Source organism: Pezoporus wallicus, unplaced genomic scaffold (assembly GCF_028554395.1).
Source record: "Pezoporus wallicus isolate ANWC-B61680 ecotype Strahan unplaced genomic scaffold, APGP_CSIRO_Pwel_v1 contig_1181, whole genome shotgun sequence".
In the NCBI taxonomy this organism is placed as follows: Eukaryota; Metazoa; Chordata; class Aves; order Psittaciformes; family Psittacidae; genus Pezoporus; species Pezoporus wallicus.
Window position 1 is genome coordinate 3,733,281 of NW_026641428.1, and position 20,451 is coordinate 3,753,731.

The following is a 20,451-nucleotide window of genomic DNA, read 5'->3' on the forward strand; positions in this document are numbered from 1 at the left end:
CCCTACCTTCCTTTGTCTAGCTCTTCAGATCCACCTCAGTAATCCCAGCACTGCCATTTCTTTAAGTACCTTCTGATCCAGGAGATATTAAGCTGAGCTTGTTAGATTGCATTTTGCATCATATTTAATCCAGATTCCAGCTGTTTTCCTGGGTTCAGGTCTAAGATGTGTCTCCCCTTTAAATGTGTCATTGTAAAAAAAAAAAACAAATGAAGTAAACAAAACCCAATCAACCAAAAATAAATGCCCAAAACTTTTCCTCAGGTTTTCCATAGCTGTTTATTTAAGGTATTGGGGCAATAATTGTTTTTGGCTTGCTGAGTTAAGGTCTGAAAGGTCAACAATGACTGCTATAGATAAGATCCAGCTCAGAAACAAAAGCCAGATGGGGCTGATTTAGATGAGTTATGTTTAGCATTGTCTTGGCTTCAAAGGAAGTTAGCCAAAGGTGAGAAGAGTATAAGAAACATCAAAGACAAAGGCTCCCGGTGCATGTTCTTGAATTTAGGATGCATTCTGTGTAGTCTGCTGTTCAGCTATATTCTGTGCTTCAAATAGCTTTTCTGGGTGGTCTATGATAGTGCTGGGTTTACTGGTGAGAGAAAACGGCTTTTGTACCATAATAGTGCTGAACACCTGTGCAGAAAGAGAATTTATGACAATTTCCATTAATTTGGACTAAAATGGCTGAAGACTGGTTGTATGTTTTGCCAACCAAATCTGTGAATGTCAGATTCCACAATGGTTTTATTTTCCATCAAAACAAATGAATGAGGGCGCTCCAGCCTAGCAGCAGTGTCCTCACGCCCTGGCCCCAGCACTCCATTCCCACCACTGAAGTCCCTTACCTGCTTGGAAACAGGGTACACCAAGTCCTTGCTCCAGGGGAAGCTGCAGCTAGAATACTGTCTGAGACCACTGTCACCACATGGTTAGAGGAGGCACTTGCCATTAAAAATCTGGACAGGTTTCCCCATCCAGTCTGGGGCATGCCAGCATTCCCGCAGCCTTCAGCTGTGAGCATAACGTCCTGTGGCATTCAACCATATGAAGGCTGTGGTATATATGTGGCTTGTCAAACCAGTTAGGTTGGCCATCACTGCAGTAAGTCAGGAAGTTGCTTTCTTTGGCTTCTTGTCAGGCAGCATATTGCCCATGGTGGAAATGGAGTTCAAAAGTGATTTGTTTCAGAATTCAGCTGATACAGACTTGCCTTCTAATTTTCTTTTTTTTATTTATTTATTTTTAGTGATGAAACTGAATGTCTTCTGTCTGTGCAGTAGGAGAGAAATGAATAAAAATGAGTAAGCTGAATTGGAGTGACTTGGTCCCTACATTTTATGAAAGATTTAAAAAAAAACCAATGCCTTTGTGACAGTGAATGTAGGAATTGCAGTATGTGAGTCCTTTTTCTTAAAAGGTAATCACTTAGAACATATACATGGTGATGAGTGGAGATGAAAACTGGTATTTCAGTTACTTGTTGGAAATCTAGTGTCAAAACTGAGGTATTTATAATGTTTCTAAAACTTCACAAAGATGTAGAAAATACACTAGCACGATGTCATGAAAAGCGGCAGATGCTATCATGGATTTGCTGCAAATGCAGCAAAAATGAAAGCACAGCAATTCCTCTATTTTTGCCTCTTTCTAGCCTGTCTTTATCTGCCTCTTACCCTGCTCCCTCCCCTTTAATTTTTTTAAAACGTGCATCGTTGTTTGGCTGATAATGGACCCCAGTAGCACAGAGTACATATGCTCTAGGATTAGGATTTGTGAATTGGAAAGACTAATGATTTCATTTTCCCCCCTTGCATCTATAGTTGCACAGATGACCCCCCTGATATGTACAAGGCAGAAGTAATTTGAGACCTGTATGACAGGTTTGTTGCATTCTCATTAATTGATTTCTTCAATAACTACTGAAAGCTAAAGGGGAGGAGGGCCAGGGAGGAATAACAGTAAGAATAGCAAAAGATTTGACCTAGTTTTTTCAATCTGTACAGCCCTGGAGAGAGATACAGCTATAAATCTGTCTCTTTAGAAGAGCTTTTATTTATTTATTTATTTATTCGTTTCCTGCATGAACAGCTGCATTTGTTTTGTATGTTCAAATTCGGTGGGTTAAAACCTAAAATTTTGGTATCATTGTATAGTGTTATGGGAATGTGCATGTGTGGTGAGGAAGTGAGGGAAGGCACCTACTTCTGCTCGAATGCTGTGGGGTTTTCTGCTTTCTGCCCTGCCCCTCCATCGTTCTCCTTTTTGTATATTTGGTAGCTGTATGACAGTACATGCTTGGGTTTTCGTTCTGCCTGCAGTATTATGAAGTATGTGAAATATAATCACTCTTCACTTTGTCCATAGCTTTGTGATGCTGCTTTGCACATAAAGCTAAGCAAGGCTGGAAGTCTCTTTATTTTTTTTTAAAGTTTCTGACAACATCTCTAAGCTAATAGTTCTGCCTTCTTATTTCTATTTATATCAAGTGGTCCTGGCCTTTGCTTGGTTTGCTTGTTTGTTTATTTTTATTCCCTTATTTAGCTGAGAAGGACCAGGGATTAGTACTAAATACTGTAACAGCATGGGGATTCATGACCAGTGCTTTGACCCTCCAGATGCTTTGGATAAGCATTACAGCAGACATCTGAAGGGGGATATTCAGTGGCTATATGTGTAATGCAGAGGGCTCTGCTGTTGATGGAGGTTTTTACCTGTTCTGTGTTCCATAGTAACTGGTTTTGTTCTTGAACCACTTGCATTTGTTACAAGAAAATTATACCCAACTGAAAGCCAGGGAACTGACTTCTGTTTCTGAAGCAGCTCTGAGATTTAGCAGAAACTGCATCGGGAGACTGTATAAGCCCATCCTTGCTGGTTATACCCTGGCTCCATACTCTCCCTGGACTGAGGCTCTCTTCAGTGTGCTGTGGGCAGTGGCTACATGAAGCACAGCTTCATGCAACTTTGCAGTTTCTTACAGTTTGTCGGGTTCTCTGCTGTCTTATGGCACTGGCTGTGGCTCCAATTTTGATTGTTGTCAGCTTGAGAGGCTCTTGAAGACAAGAGTTTCCAGCTCTCAGTTGGCAAGGAGGGTGCTGCAGTCATAGGAAAAGAGCAAAGCAAAGGTGGTGATTGGACCAGGAAAGGTTCTGTAGGCTTTGTGGGAACTCCTCAAAGGTTGTCCCTCTCTTTAGCTGGCCTCTGTGTGTCAGTCCACAGTATTCACTTGCTTTAGGCATGGAAAAAGATCGTTTCTGCATGCTGATGCATGCTGTAACTTTGGTGTAACAGCAGTCCCCAGCCCTCCTTCTTCCATCCTTCTGTTTTTTCTCTGAAGCTGAAAAGACATTCCTGTAGGTAGAACCTGATTTTGGCAGTGGAGTAAATTCATCACTCTTTCCTCTTCTAAAGTAGAATTTGCAATATACCATAGTTCTGGGCATTCTGGAGACTTGTTTTTTTCCTGTGTTCCTGGCTGTAAGTGTGGAGGCAGTGGTCATGTTCATCTGGAGCCAAGTTGTGTCAGTAACGTTTCTCTGGAGGAAAATGACTGACATGCATGTCAAGAAAGTGACTGTCAGCCCAGGAGCTGAAAGGAGGTGCCTGCTCGCAGGAGCTGCAAGTATCCTTCTGAAGCACTCTATCTGCTGGCCTGACATTTCCAGTCCCACTGTAAGTGAGCTACAGTCTTCGTCTGTGATACTTTGTCATATATCCTGACATATATAGATGTCATGTCTAATTTGTTCTCAAGAGAAGGCAGTTTGATCTATAATTCTGTGTAAAGTTGGTAATTACCAAGTGTTCTCAGTGCTTGCAAAGCCTTGCTGCAGCTCAGGCACCGTGCCGACACTTAACTGTCATGCATGCTGAATGTTTTGGAGTGTATGCAACAGGGAAGTGCAAGAGTCTTAGCACACTGGCCAAGTGCATATGGTGGGCTATAAATGCTTCTATTTGCCTGGGCAAACAGGCTGTATGGGTAAGTCTTCAAAATAAGTCCTGCCTAGGTGTTTTTGTACCCTGTTCCATCTCCTTCTTTCTTCCACCTCTTGCCAAGTGTACAGCACTCCACAGTTTCAAGTGCAGCAATATTACACATGGCTAATCTGTAACCCAGCTGGGTGAGAGACTGGCTTTTGCCTCTGTTGAGTTGTCAGACCACCGTACTAGTTACCCTGATAAACAGCTTTTGTGCTTTTTCCACTGAGCTGTCTTGTAATTCTCTGCACAACAGAATGCTCAGTTTACTGCAGTACCTGGAGCAATGGGACATGCCCTGAAGACCTATGGCAGAGGTGATGCCCAACAAGGTAGTGTGTTTGTGTCTCAGTTGTGCTGGATGGGTTTTGATGGTTGGGCTAGGTTAATTTGCATCTTTGCTCAAGGCACACGCTCACATTGCTTGGTCACAGCTTATTTTAAAGGCAGAATGTTTTTCCTTTTGACTTTTTAGTTATACTCCTAAATAGGAATTACTTGATGACCAGTCTTAGAAACCATGTTTCTTCCCATTTAAAAAAGTAAAACTCAGAGTCTACAGTTGTGTAAAGATCTTCCAGGATGCATTATAATAGCTCATGTTGGTTCCCAGTTTTGGTTATTAGTTTCTAGTTTTATATTCTAATAGAAGATACTAAACCAATTCAAAGCGAGGTCGTGTTCCTCTGTAATGTGGTGGTGGTTGTGGTGTGCAGAAGAAGTTTTTATCCCAAGCAGCACATGCTGTGGTGTGTTTAAAAACAAGTAAATAAGCAAGACAATACTGATGATCCCAAGGAGATGAGAAGGCTTACAGCATCCCTAAACAGAAATAATGAAGAGTAACAAATACTTGCTACTTTAAAATCTTGAAGTAACTATTATATTCCAAGTATTTTGTGACCTGCTGAGGTGGATAAGTGTTCTGACTAGTTTTCAGTACTGAGAATTTGTCTCCTCGTTTTTTTCCAACTGGTATAGAGAAATGTCTTGTGTTACCTTCTCAGCATTTACCTACTTAGGGCATCTAGTATCAACCACTGGGGAAAAAAACATTAGTGTCAGGCGCCCTTAAATACCCACCTGCCCAAATTTATTTGTTTGTTTATTTTAAAACCTCTGCTGGTCGAGGTAGGCAGTTATATACCAATCCTAGAAGGGAATCACAGTTCAGACAAGTGTCCTATATGGGATTATTTGGAGTGTGCAAGTTACTGAGTCTTGTAATGAGCTAAAAGAAAATAGAATTGTAACTGTTTCTTATGTATTTTGATGTGCAAAATACACTTGCTCATAGATCCAAGGCATAAATGATTCACAGATACCCAAGATATGAGATTTCTTTGGTTTGATGTATACTACAGCATTTTCAGTTGCTGCCAAAACTGGTGAGCCAGCATTATTTTCATGTGGTGAGCTCCCGTGGCTGGCTGGTAGCCCTGTGTGCAGCCCATCAGCACATTGTGCCGCACGGCTCCTTTCCCTGGCTGCTGTTTCTGGCTGCAGCAGCCCATGGAGTTGTTTCCAAAGTGGTGTTTGGTTGATCCATTAACAAATCCCATTATTTGTTAATAGGATTTGTTCTTGCACTGCTTTGTCTGATCACTAATTGTTTATTGCGTATTAGGAGTACAATGAGATGCTTGTCAGCTGTGTTATGAGTATTTTGTGTGCAAGACTCATTGTTTGCCTGCGATGGTGGGGTTTGCTTTGGGAAAGCCTCAGTATGGAAGGCAGAAGACAAAGGTTCTGCATTTCAAACACTGCAGTATATCCTGTGCTCCAATAGGCACTAGTTTCCCCAGCTCCCCAGTAGACAGTGAGGTGCATAGGGGGTTAGTAAGCTCATCCGGAGGGCAGTGTGCTCTGTGCATGTGGATGCAGAGCCACAGCTGCTTTCCAGATTGCGTCTCTGCCATTCTGAAAAAGTGCCCCACTGAGGTGGCAATCAAACAGAAAAGCATTAAGAAAATTCAGAATTAATTTGAAGATGAAGGTAAACTATGTACAGGAGAGCTTAGGAGCTAGTGAGAACTAGTTGCTTTTTTTTCTTTGTTGAATGTTTTGATCAGTCTGCGTGGTATTAAATGATCATAAAATGAAGGTAGAAACTACCTCTCAAAAAGGGTCTGTCTGAGCTGGCTTTGGTAAGCTCTGTCGTGGCTTAGTTGGACCCAGCTGTAAACTCCAACTGCAAATTTTGAAAAGTCCTTATATTATTAAGTAATCTTAATTTAAGGATAAAACAATTTATTTTGTAGTTTGTCTGCATGCTTCTTCAGAAATAGGTTTCCTGATATCTACATGAATATCTTACCTTTTTGTATTGGAAGCTAATTAGAAACAAACTGAGGAACCAAATTCTTGTACCAGTCAGGAACAGGGCATTTTTCCAAGTTTGTGCAAAGCATCTGGAAAGAAATAAGACTCTATTCTTTTATTTGAGTAGTCCGACAACATGCTGAAGTTTGACTGTGTATACACACAGATATACAGTGTGCATAATTACATATGCACAAATATGCACATATGCACAAATAAATGTATGCCATTACATATGCCTTCTGTATGTGTGTTTCTGTGTACATTTATGCATGTGCTCACACACATATTAAAAATAGAGTGAATAACTACCATTCTGATCATCTTTTGCGACTTATGTCTGCCAGCCAGGATGAAAATTACTTCATCTTGAAGTCACCTTAAAAGGTTTGATGATTTTGTGACCTAGCTCTTTGAATAAAAACTTAACTTCCAAGTCAAATCAACCACTCCTTTCAATTGCTTACAAAAATAAAACTATCCTCCTGTGAGGTATCCATGGCCTGTTCTCTATTCAAAGGGAACAGTTTTCACCAGAATAAAGATTTAGTGTGAGGGGAAAGTTCCTGAAACAGGTCCTACCTCTTGATTTAGGGAGAAACAGGATTTACACAAGAGATGCTGCTTTGTCAGTAAGTTAGGCACATACTTAAATCCTCTCTAATATTAAGGTTCTTTCCAACCCTAACGTATGATTTTGAATCTATGATTTTGTATGCATGACAGCCCACCCACAGTTGAGGAGCCAAACTCTCAGGAGGACAAAGAGGAAGCTTACAAATATTTAAACACTTTGTGGTGTGTGCTCTTCTTTCAAGACATGAAGTTTGTGCCTCTCCAGGTAGTGTGATGACAGTGTTCAGGAATAGAGTATGCTTATAAATTGTGCTGGGTCATTCTCTCAAATGCAGATGCACACTTGTAGCAGAAAGGCAGAGGTTTGGGCATTGCTGGTCGTGCAGCTTCTGCCCTTGCTTAGGGACTGGCTGCAGAACCTGTGGAGGAAGGCAGCAAAGTGGGATCCTTGAGCCAGACAAGCACTGAAACATTTTGAGGAGGTTTTTTGTGTGTCTTGGGGGTTTTTAGTGTGTTTGTTTTTTTTTTCCCCCACTGCATGAAAACACCTTCTGTCTTGCTGGCTTTCAAAAAACTCATGCTAACCTGATGTAAGTTAAGGAATTCCTGTTCTAGGTGAACAGTATAATTTCTCATCATTTCAGACACCTTTTAATATTTTCTAGGTAGGCATTCCTGAGCTGCCCAGTTCTGTTCTGTGACTTGCTACAGTCTTTTCTAATAACATCAGGTGGCTTGATTGCTGTTATAGTGAATAGTAGGATTTTTAACTACATCCTTCATTATTTTGCCTCCTGGTAGCAAATACATCAGAGTAAGGAAATAAATTAGAACACAAGAAGACATTGATGAGATGAGCTATCAATGGCCAGGCTAAGAACTACCACAGGGGAATGTGGAGGAGTAGCACTGGCTTTCTAGTGAGCAGAGTTGTTATTTATGAGAATAATTGCTGAGGCTTTTACTTCTTTAGGCAGTTGCTCTGAGTCACTTAGCAACTTTTGGGTCGTGTCCAAGTAGCAGGTAACTGCAGCTTCTTTTTGCATCTTGGAAGCTGCATTAAGTGTCTGTCTCTGCCAAGAAGCCAGTGAATGGTATGCCTTGGCTACGGCTTTACTCTAAATACAGGCTCACCACTTTTTTTAATTTTTTTTTTTTTTTTTTTTTTTTGGTTCAAATATTGAAAATGTGACCAAAGTAAAAGATAAAGTAATGCTGCAGAGCCTAGTGGGCTAGAACAGAGTCACTGTTATTAGGGTGACCTACTGTTATTTAAAAATTAAATTGTCAATCTTGCCTTTTCTATCTATGCTTTCTTCCTTCCCTTTTCTCTGCCCAGCATTTAGTCCCATTTTGGGCCATGTGTCTTTTCATATGCAGATGTTTTGTGGCTGGCTCTTTGCTTTGGTTGTCCCAGACTTGCTGAAATACAGGGATGTATCAACTCTGTATTTTAGGAGGCAGCAGAGGGGAGTAGGACACAAACCTGTAGGGTAAGGAGTGGCATGGAAAGGATGCTTTGGGAATAACTGCTTATCTTTACCCAGTGCAAGAAGTAAATGACAAGAAATTAAATTTTTGATTGACAAGTTCAGAATGGAGATGATTGTCTTCACACACTGAATTTGCACTGGGGAGCTCTGCCACAGAGCATTGAAAGTGTGTATGGGCTCAGCAAGTTACTTAGGGGCAGCTCCTTGGGGAGTGCTGCATGCAGAAATGCCTTTTTTGGGCTAGAAAGTCCCTAAGCTTCAGCTTTTTCAAAGTTGGGAAAATATTTTTATCTCCACTGATCTTTAGCAATGCGCTAGAATTTGAGAGACCTGAATTTTACCTCTGACCCTGACTTGTGTATCCTAATTTTATTGTGTGCAAAAAATGCGAGTGTGGTATCTTCAGCATTGTATCATCCATATGACCATCTACAGCTTTGGTGATGCTGGTGGAGGGCAGCTAGGAGGAGACATTGTGTGCGAGATGTGGGGGGACTAGAGCTCATATCCCCTTCCATTCCCTTCTCCCTCTGTCTCATCTGCTCTTGGAAAGTTACAGAGTGACTAAACTCTTTATTTTTAGGCATTACAAAGAAAGAAAGCATTAGACAGCTGGCTGCAAGAATATTTATTTGTGACGTTTATCTACATTTGTGCAGTTCTTGTTGCTATTCTGGAGAGAGCATGCAATTCCTCCCGCTTCAGCTTGTTGGTCTCACAGTTTCAGGAGAAACTGAAATACTTCTAACTTTATGCATGCATATATTTAATGAATAAATAAATAAATAGCTTCCATGTTTGGAAAACATGGCTGCTGCTGTTTGCAAGCTGCTGGCTTTGTTTGTGCCCATTTTTGTAGTAATTTACTAAGTGGAGAAACAGCTGGAGTGCTGCTGGTAGATTCTGCACTGGGGTATTACCATACTGGTGGCTGAACACCCTGTGCTCCAGTCAGTCCTGTTATGAACTAACCTGCAGCTTGAGATAAACTCCTTCCTAATCTTTCCACTTGCGAGAGAAAGGATTAAATAGGTTTACAGTGAGACAACGGTGTTTAGCAGAATATGTGAACTGGGGCTATGATCAGTGGAGTCTGCCTGGCAGCCTGTGATAGGGGCTGCTAGGTGTGCAAAGGTAGCTCAAGCCAAACAGATGTTACTGGTTGTGGGGTTTGTGATTGAAGCAAAATCTCAGGAAAAAGGTAGAAGTTTTGACCTTGCGCAATGGGGAGGTGTAACTTGTAGATATGTATCTTCAGTCAAAATTAAAAAAAAAAGCAGGACAATAGGAATTTTGGAGAAATCCAGCTGCAAAAAAAAGTTTTACAGTAATTGAATGGTGTGAGTCAGTCATATCAGTCAAGTTCCTTAAGAGTAACTCTGTAGGACAAAGCATTTAATAATACTGCTGTTGAGTGATGAGGATAATTTGTTTTATTTACTTAAAATGGTGTGTGTTAGCACTGCACTAAGTGGTATACCTGCAAGCTGAAATACAGCTACTAAATCTTTTTTTGATCACACCTACCTTTCACAAACTGTTAAGTAAAGTGGAACTTTCTATTACATGAAAGTACTCTTGGATGAAAGCCCTTGAGTCCCCTATTGTCCCCAAGCAGATTACTGTGACCAAATCATCTCCAAACTGATCTGTATAAAATCTTTTTTCACTTACATGACATTGATGCTGAATGCTGTTTTGCTACTACAATATGCTGAATTTATAGGGTGCTTTGTTTCCCAGCTGAAAAATTACTAAAACCTTTTTGAAGGTGAAGCATGCTCTTCCAAGCAGAGATAGGACAGTTTTATACAGTTTTTATGTGTACATGTCAGTACTGCTATTGCATGAAGTGTTACAGCTGTAGTGCTGTTCTTTAGCCTGCTTTTTATATCCATCTTTAATATATTAAAGGAAAGCATATTTCATATTGAAAGGCAGAAAAATGCATGGGAGTGGCACTGGAGCATTACAGGGTCTGTGGCAGTACTTGAGTATTAGGGACTGGTATTCCAGAGGGGTGCCTGGCCGATGGAGCAAGCCCAACAGAGCCCATGTGTAGTGATGCATCTGCTTCTGCCACCACTGATCTCTAGGATGCTGCCCATGCTAGTTCCCAGCAAATACCTTCGCTCAGTAAAGTATTGGGTTACGTTCCATTGCCTTAGGTGAACAGTTTCTCATTCTACACCATTAGTGCCACCAGCCCTCAGCAGCACTGCAGGCTGCTGCCAGACACATTCCCTGAGGTCCAAGTGTTGTAGTAGATGACTTTTTCTACTCCCACTTTGACATGTACTTTGATTTTTATTATGAGGGATGAGCAATACCATTTGTTAGGGAGGGTTTCAAATAGTTTCCCAGCTCCGTGTTTAGGAAGTAGCCGGACATTGGTGATCAATGTGTGGGCTGGGTTTTGGGTTGTTTTTTTCAAAGTCTTTTAATGAAACTTTGTAGAATGATGAGGTCAAAAACATGTTTGCTTGTTGGGAAGGTTTCTCAGGTCAAAACATTGACAAGAAGCTTCCAAAGCCTTGGGGGAGAACAACACAAAACCTAGCAACAACGAAGAAAACCCAAAACCACACACTCAAAAAAAATAGCCAGCAACAAAAAAATAATACAACCTCCCCCAAACCCCAAAGCATTGATTTTTCCAGCAATCTTTTCTCCCCCTCCAGTGAGTGTAAATGCTGTCTAATAGTTTGAGCCAAAGAAAGAGAAAAGGTCACTAATTCAGAACGCTGAATATTCTTGCAAGCTGGTTAGCTTTTTAGTTTTAGAAACATGGGTTCCACAGTATAGTGCTTAGTTTGTATAATTTGGTGGGAGGCATGGGATAATGATGCTGGGGTGAAAATAATGGCCAATTTGCTATTGCAAAAGTCGGCTGGAGAAACTCTAAGACTCGATTTGGAGTTTTAGGAAGCAGTCATTCTTTATTTGCAGCACTGGGTGCACATGTGAATAGTTTTGCAAAGGTGAGCACACCCGTTACTTGCCGGTAGCAGCTATATATTTGGCATACTCATGCATATTTAGTGGTTGTTTTTTTCCCCAGGAAATTATTTACATATTCATGAGATTTCCAGGAACTAATTATAATACTTGCATTCTAATTACGCATGTATTTTCTTGCTGAGTAGGGGTCTCTGGTGGTCACTGATAGTCTTCCTCACCATGTTTACATAATAATCTCAGTGCTTGCACATGCTCACAAGGTAGTGCAAAGTTAGTAGTTGGTATGTCCTTGCTTTTGTTCTGTTCCAGTCTCCCTTATCTTGAAGGTTAGCATCCTTGGTTTTACTTCCTGCTGCCTTAGTTGTTACCAGTCTCATGATGTTCCTTTCCCTGTCAGCCAGACATTCCTTATTCCCTATGTGTCAGTAATTAAGAGCAGCTTGCTGTATTTTACTACCTTAGCTTAAGGTCACACACTATTGTTAGTTTAAACTGTTAATTTAAGCCTACAAATTCATTTCTTTAACAGCAGGAGAAGTATTGGACATCTCAGGAGCAGATACGTGCTTTTCTGAAGTCATTTTGAGAGGGTTGGTAATAGGTCCCCTTGAAAGGGTCACATTTGAGCTCTCCTGTACAGTGCCCTCTGAGGCAGTGCTTGTGCTGCTCCTCAGCAAAAGGTTCTTGCTGACTTACTGAATCGTGTGCTAGGCCTCTTGCTTATACAGGCAGCTTCTTACCTTTGAAAAGGTTTCACTGTCAGAGTTGTGACCTATTTGACCTACAAAATTTTGGTGAAGTTAAGTTTCGTGTATAGCTATTGGATCAGGTTAACATGGTAAAGACCCCTGCCTGTGCTTCAGACATTGTATCCTGGTGGGCCTTCTGTAGCAGAAGGTGTTGGAAAACATAAAGTCAAAATCAATGCTGGGATAGGTATACTGGAGTGACTACCCTAGCTATCTACTGAATTTTTCCTAGGACTATTAAGATTTTTCTACCTTTAAAAAAAAAAAAATTAGTGGTACAAGTAACTTCTGAATTAAGTAGGTCAGCTATACAAAGATAACAAAAACAAATTCAGCAACTGTTTTTGTGTGCCATAGCAGTAAATCTGTTGAGCATCTGCTTAGAAACAAGCCTCTTCTGCTTTCAGTCATCCTTGTAGCTAGAGCAAATTTAGATTGTTTCTGTTTAAAACCAGCAAGCAATGTCCAACAAGTTAGACAATTGTAATCATAAATCCCTGGAACAATCTCTGTTTAGAGACCATGAAGTAGATGAGCTGGGAAAATTTGTTCTGCATCAGTCTTTCAAAAAGGGAGCCAAACTCTTCAAAAGAGATTTGGGTATCTCTTTAGCACAGAGAAGGATTTGTGCTGGATATAACTGCATTTCCTGGTATTTGTAAATATACTGATAGGAAACAGTGAGATTTGGCAGGCACATTTAATTTGCAGGAATAGCTTGCTTGCTTTTGTTGGTTTTGGTGGGTTTTGTGGGGTTTTTATGGGTTTGTCTTTGTTTTGTTATTGAGCTTGCAGTTGGCTCATGTTAACAACATGAGTAATCATTAATGCAAGCATCACTTCACTATGCTTGTGTCCAGCTGAGATTTTTTTTACCAGGTTGATAAAGATGCTGTATGTATGTAATCAAAGTATACCACTTAGCTCAAACTAGAGTTCTTTATGCTTGGAGATGACTCAGATGCTCCCTACACTTCACATTCACCATAGTTTGCTTAAATTTCTCGATGTAGATGTATCCCCAGCACAAGAAGGGAAAATTCAAACTCTCATTGTGCATTGGCAAGCATTTAACTCAAATGTCTTTGTGGACATGAAAAGCTAAAGCAAAAATGCGTATTCTCTGTGCTTATGGGGACTTTGTAGCCAGGGTTCTGCCTGATGGCTTCATGAAATTTTTAATCTGTTAGCACAAATCATGTAGGAGCAGTCTCCAGGGTGATTTTATGCAGATGCTTTTTGCAAGACTGATTTATCTTCCTGGAAAATAGATTGTTGGTTAGGGGATGTATGGGATTCTTAAGTTTTAGGCTGTACTAAGAAGGCGTTAGTCCTCTTTGTTGCTCCATGATATGACCTACTTTTGATAAAAATGAAAGACAAAAGGGTTCAAGCTGTGATCAACAAACATGTTTTAAAATGTGTGAAATATGCACTAGCTTAGCTTTTCTCTCTTGAAAATTTGTGAGTGGGCTTCCATATTGAATTTGTCTGCAAAATACAGTTGTTTAAGGGGGGGGGGGGGGGAAGAAGCTTTCTGTGCTTGAAACACGTAAAGGAAAAATGGTTTTCTAATTTGTGGGGAGAAGATTTTACACAACCTGTTAGCCATTAAAATGTGTTACACCTAGACAGAAAAAGTCATTGCTGTAACAAGACTCAAGAGAAACAAGAAGGTTGATGCAAAACTAAGAAATGACAGTAACAAGGTAGAAACTGAAATGAATTTAGTGTTTGCTTGCAAACCTCAGGAGATGTTTAAGGTCAAGGTGCTGACAGGGTACTTGTCTCAGTGAATGTAGTTTGAAAGTTTTACTTTATAAAATTAAGAGATTTCAGAAGCCTTCTTGATATGCAGCAACATTTAAAATATATTGCATGTGAATGGCAGGGCAGTGTGTTAAATCTGACAGAAGAAATCCATAAATTAAACAAAAAATAAATCTAAGCTTATTTTGTTGGCCATTATTCCTGGGTGTGGGGCTGCGTAAGACTTCTTGCATCTCTGTCTCTCATGGTGGTGATTTACTTTAGGTATGCCGGTTTTAAACACTCTTTTTCATCTAAGTTAAAGAACCTTGTTTTGATTTAGGTTACCTTGAATGGATAATCTTGTCCTTATCCTTTTGTAAAAATAATCAGACATGAGTTCAGTAGCTTTTATTGCGGATTAAATGAGGACAGTGTAGGAAAGTCAAGGATCAGATAATAAGTTGTTCTCCTCCTGCAGTGGTGGTGGGGAATTTATAACAGATTTTTGTTCATTCAGTCTATTGTTTCCCATTCCTGAGGCACTTTCTTACCAGCTTGTGTAGTTTCAGTTTGAGAGAGGGGAGGTAGTTGTGGGGTTTGGTGTGTTGTTTTGGGGAGTTAATTTCTCTTTTTCCCTTTACTTACTTACCTCAGTAAAAGTGGGGAAAGGTTTATGATTTTCAGTTTCTGGATTCTTGCTCTCTAGTTCTAGAAGGAATGTTGGTGAAATGAAGTGAGTTTCTAAATAAAGCAGAAACATTTGACAAATAAGCATTGCAAAGTAGTATAATTTTATCACTTCAAAGGGCATGGGAAGGAATCCAAACCTGCTTTGAACTGGTTAACGTGTAGCACTTGCCAGCTAACATTGTCAGTTATTTTAAGACTGATAGTTTTGAAATTGAAAGTTTAGAACAGACCATTGAGTATTTTCTTTATATCTCCCCTTACATGGAAGAACAAAAAAAAGGGCATATTTAACTACATGAATCAAATATTCATCGGCCCTGTTAGCTTAATGGTCTTGTGGTTGGTTTTTTTTGGCCCTGTTTGGAAAACCTTAATTCTTGCAGACCTTTTAAGCTCTTAAAAACCCTGTAATTCCTATTTACCTGTAGTGGGCTCTGTGGTGGTTGAGCATCTGCAGAGCTGCTGGGAAATTCAGGCATGGATTTGCTAAAGGGCATCCACTGTGGTCAGCTCAGAAATGGGAGATGACTTGCTGGTATGGAAATGCCGCATTCGTGTGACGTAAGAGTGCCCATATTTCCAGTGCCCCAGATGACTAAGGAGTTGCTATGTATTAGTTTCTGACCAAAATTAAAAAGATGCAAAAATTATCTCTTCCTCCTTAATGCGATACTTTGAAAAAATGTTTGTTTAACGCAGAATTTGCTAGTGCTAATAAACATCAGCCTCCAAGTATTATTGAGGGTCAACACTGCCATTTCTAGTTAATTCCAGGATCAAAATTATGCAGTTTGTCAAGATGAAAAGCAGTAAAGTAAAAGGTTACATGGTAATTAATTAGTGAGGTTCAAATAGCCATTAAAGGAGAACAGAAAGTGCTCTGTGAGTTAGAGGGGGCATTTTCCTTGCTCTTTCATTGAAGGTTATTTTATCAGTGATACTGCAGTTATGTGCCCACAATGGTTCGTGCTTATGGCAGATCTGACCTATTCATATTTCTAAAGAGAAACTTTCACAGGGTGTGGAGTTCCCAGGAAGTGGAGCCAGCATATTTTTAAGCTGTAATTTTATGAATGTGAGGAATTAGACATTTAGCGTGGGGTATTGGGAATGGCTTCTGAAGAGTCTGCAGGTTTAGGGTTTTGTTTTTGCCAGGGCTGATGGCCATGGGGTATCCTCCTCTCAGTCTATGCAGCACAGCATCTGCTGTGATCACTTAATACCTTCCTCCACCACAGCAATTTTTAATTTCCTTCTTTTATTGTTGTGATGGTGCTGGTGGTGGGTTTTGGTACAGCTTGGGTTTTTTTTGGTTGTTGGTTTTCTTTTGTGGGTTTGGGTTTTGTTTTTTTTTTTTTAAATTCTTTTTCTGCCTGCCATCTGTTGTAATAGCCACTGTCTTTGTCTAGTTGGCGTTTGTTAAAGGACAAGTGAGAAACCCAAAATGGTGCTCGTTTGTGAACAAATTTGCATACTTCTGGTGAAATAGTACTTCTTTTAATGCTGTAGGCGAGTTGGGGGATCATTTTGTAAAGGGTTTCTTGACCCCTTTTTAGAGGAGAAGCTGACCTCTGAGTTTGAGGTGGAGTGTAAGGTCAAGCTGTTGCTGTTGTAAATAATGGATTTGAGAAAAAACAGACAAAATCCAGAATGCAAACTAGCACCTGCCTTCAGGGGCATGGAACACTCAGAGATGTTTGTCTGCAGGCAAAGGGGGCAGTATTTATGGGCCTGCAGAGACAGAGTGCTTCCCACTCCAATGCTCTGCAGTAACCTACGTTGCCTGAACTGGCTGGCTGTGGGCTTTTTGGATTGGTTTTGTTTTTAAATGTGGCTTTAGACTGTGAATGAAGAAGCTGCCTTTAAAAAGGTTCTTGAATTCTGAGTTTAATTCCCTTGTTTATGTTAGTCTTTCGTTTCTAGATCCAGAATAGATGGGGCTGCATTCAGCAGAATGTGCTTGTCCTTAATTTCTGTGTAATTGAATATCAGCTTTCAGTTCAGCTGTATTGGAATCCACTGAAAAAAATAAATACTAGTGTGGCTTTGTTCAGATTTACATGTTTTAAAGAGAAAAGCTGGCAATATACTCAATTTTGCTCACTTTACTCTTTCACAATTGTTATTCCCTCTTAATTGCAGTACCTTATGCAATAAATAGTCCCGTGGGTTTCAGTAAGACTGCTTAGGGAACTGAATTGCACAGCATTAGCAGAAATGGAAAAAATGAATAGCGCTTTTAAGAAGTGCAACATTTGGCAAAATGCTCATAGTTTGTACATGTATCAAGCATTAATTCTGCTTTGTTTACTTATGAATCTGTTTAAATTATTATGGAAAACTGTTAGTGAGAATTATGTTAATTATGCTTTTTATGACACCTGGTGCGACATTTGCGATCCTATTGATTGAATTCTATTTTAAAGTTATATTTTAACCTTGAAAACCAATTTTTATATTGCAAAATATGGCTTGAATTTATTAAGTTTTTGTATGAAAAGTAAAAAATATCTCTTAAATTTTACCAGTTCCACCAAAGGCAATCATGTGGACTTGGCTTTTGCACACCTGAGTTGGTGGTCAGACCTGCTCAGTATTGCAGGCATATAAAAGGTTTCTGTTGAAATTGCTTTATTTTCCTTGAATGTCCTAATAGGAATTAACAATCACCTGAGGGAATTCTTTTTAAAGCTTTTTTTCAGATGTGGAGAAGGACCACAAAAGCATATCAGTAGCATATCACAAAAGCATATCAGACCTTTGTGGGCTTTTTTAAGCTTTCCCTGTCCTTTCCTCCCTGACGTAACTGGCCAAGATCATCCTGTGTATTGCAGCTGCATTCCCTATACATGTACTTACTGTGCTTTGTTGTCCTTGTGGACATATGCCCATTCCTCCAGTGCATGTGAAAAGCATAAGCAGCAGAGGAAGAAAAAATAAGTAATTATATTGTTGTTAAATAAATACCAGAAGCAGAAAATGTGTTTTGTTTTAGGTAATGAGTATAATATCAATATAAAAATTTTCTTCTGTTTTTAAAATCTAGGCAAACACTGTGCTTTGTCCTGGATTTATCTAGGCTGTTCATTAGTGATGCATGTCATTTTAAGAATGGCGTTTAAGCAGACTTAGCTGATTTGCTTAGATTTAAATGAAGATCAGCTCAGCATGAAGCTTGTTGGAATTGCTCCTTGTGGAATTTTTCTAACTTGGACGTTTTAATCTGATTTTGATTTTACCAAATTATTTTTCTTTTCTTTTCTTTTCTTTTCTTTTCTTTTCTTTTCTTTTCTTTTCTTTTCTTTTCTTTTCTTTTCTTTTCTTTTCTTTTCTTTTCTTTTCTTTTCTTTTCTTTTCTTTTCTTTTCTTTTCTTTTCTCTTTTCTTTTCTTTCTTTTCTTCTTTTCAATTGGCATGTTTAGGGAACTGCCTTTCTATTGGAGCTATAGCATGGCTCTGTCATTCCTTTGCTTGGCAGAAGGAGAAAAACAAAACAGCAGTTGAAAGATACAGGCATTTAAAACCAAACAAAAAAAAAAACACCACATAAAAACCCAGAAAACCCCAAAACCCACAACCAACCAAACAAAAAAACCCATACCCTATAAACAGACAAAATTCCCAAATCAAGTCTTACTTCAGAGGAGACTGACTTTGCAAGTGCTCAGAAAATCCATGTGAAACAAGTTTTATTTTGTGTCTATTTAGCGAATGTTTCTTGATCTTGCTGGTGGTGGTTAAGGCTGAGCTTGGGTTCTTCCTTGAATGCCTGAAGCTGATAAAGTTGTCTTTAATTTCTTTTATTTGCTCTACCTACAGCACTCCTCTGCCCTGTCTCTACTTTTAGAGTGTTTCCTATAAGGCTTTGTAAAATTAACTTGAACACTGTTTGACATCCCCTTTAAAGTCTGACTTAGGCTCCGCTTTTTGGCTCTATTGCTTTTTCTTCAGGAAATTTAATTTCTTCAGTAGTGAAGACTGGAACTTTTGAGTGGTTTTTGGCTTTCTGGTACAAAACATCGACATAGATGCTAAGAATCTCAGCCCCTCTGTTACATGAGTAGAAGTGTTTTACAACTTCTTAGAATTAAAAACTAAATTTCTGAAATCAAACCCCATGAGCATTTTCTTAGCTTCTTCAGCTACGTTTTGGTTATCACCTAACAGCAATGACCAGTATGGTTATGTCCATGTTGAACCAGACAACACAATTCTTGCTTCTTTTGTCACCTTGTACACTCAAATTTCCAGTGTGGCTAGATTACAGTGTATGTACATATAACATGTACAGAGTTTATATGCTTCTGTTTCTTGAGCAGAAAACTGGACTGCTTTCTTCTCACGTTCCTCAGTGAAACTGGTATCGCCAAAGCTCTTAACCCTAAAGTGGTGAATTTATACCTTGTGCAGTGCCATTGGTTAGGTTGATGCTATGGAGCTAGCAGTACAGTTGCAATCTACTGCCAATCCAGACTGCAAAAAAATAAGTAATAAGTTGTTTTGTGGTGTTTTTTTTTTTCTCTTGTAACATACAAGGATCAAATAACAAGCTTACTGATACACTGCATGTGTCTGGATATATGACTTCCCACTCACCTTGCAAATAGTCACCAAAAATTATTTCAGGCTTTAGAACTGGCTTTCATGTGGGAATAGTATCAGTGTACCAAGAATTCTTTCTTGGAAAAACAAGGTGGTCTGGCATCATCCATTTTTCTTTACCAAATGCTTTTGCTGTAACCACTGTGACATTGCATAGGGCTTAATTCTCTTTAATCAAGTGTGCTGTCTTAAATGTAGCAGAAACGGCAGTTGTAGCTTGAAACAGTGCTTAAAATGTACCAGAGACACCCAGTTTATAAACTGGATGAATTTATGGATGAGTGTTTGGATCTGTGACAGCTTCATATTTTAGCAGAAGAGTTTGGAGGAAGAGCAAAGACTTTGAGGCATGGCTCAACACCGTTTAAACTTTATCGTTTAGAAAATTGTATTGACTGGGAAGCTTAAGTGCTTACTGCCTTTAAGGACTTGGTTTGAATTTCCACTGTGCAAAAGGAGTCCCGAGGCAGTAGCTACTCTGGAAACCAATTTATGAAAAAGGCTCTGTATGGAGAATATTACATGCTCTTCATCTCTGCAAGCTGCCCTGCTCTTTTGATTAGTTGGTGCTTCTCTAGGAGGCATTTGTCTCATGCTTTTGTTCTGTCTTTTCTCTTTTACAACATGAAAGAAAATCCTGTGTTTCATGTGCTCCGCAGAGTTTCTTTCATCCTTCAAAGTGATGTTACTTTGCAATGAAATTCTGTCTATGAGCCTACTTCTGAGCTGTAAGGCTAAGTATTGTTTTTGTTGGGGGAGTTATAATATTTGGGTGTTTACTGCACATAATTGATTGATAACAGTAATGGAGTAAATAACTGAAGGATTTAGCTTATTTCCTTTTTTCATTCTTCTGTTTTTCACAGGTTCATTGCTAAACCATGTGCCTTAGGCCTTAAAGTCCAAGCCAACGGACCACAGAAAGCTCAACCTAATGCTATTCTGGAAAAAGTTTTCACAGCTATTACAAAGGTGGAGTATTTAATTGTAATATTAACCTTATAAAATGGGATACAGCACTATAAACCATAGCTGAATAAAACAAAGCTAACTGCTAAATGTAGTGATGCATTTTTACAGCTAAAAGCTGACCATGGAAATGTCAAGGTTGTTATTGTATGCCAGTTGGAACAGTTGTGCATCCCTTTGTGATGTTTCCTGTAAGCTTTTAAACAAAACAGAGTTGTTATACTGTGTAGGTGCCATATGGCCACCTACTTTGTTTTGCTGTTTATCTTTTAAAAACTAAAAAAAAAAAAAAACCCAAAAAAAACATTCTGGGTTTTTCGATGGCTTTGTGTGGTTTTGGTTTTGAGTGGTTTT

General features: G+C 39.4%; 1 protein-coding gene across 5 annotated transcripts in view; it reads left to right on the forward strand.

Annotated features, from left to right (window-relative positions):
* Positions 1-20,451, forward strand: part of CERS6 (ceramide synthase 6) — a 120,391-nt gene that overhangs the window by 15,109 nt on the left and 84,831 nt on the right. For all 5 annotated transcript variants that reach the window (XM_057423794.1, XM_057423795.1, XM_057423798.1 and 2 more), the window contains one exon: positions 19,995-20,100. In XM_057423794.1, the coding sequence (XP_057279777.1) occupies positions 19,995-20,100 (106 nt within the window). The remainder of the gene's footprint in view (positions 1-19,994; positions 20,101-20,451) is intronic.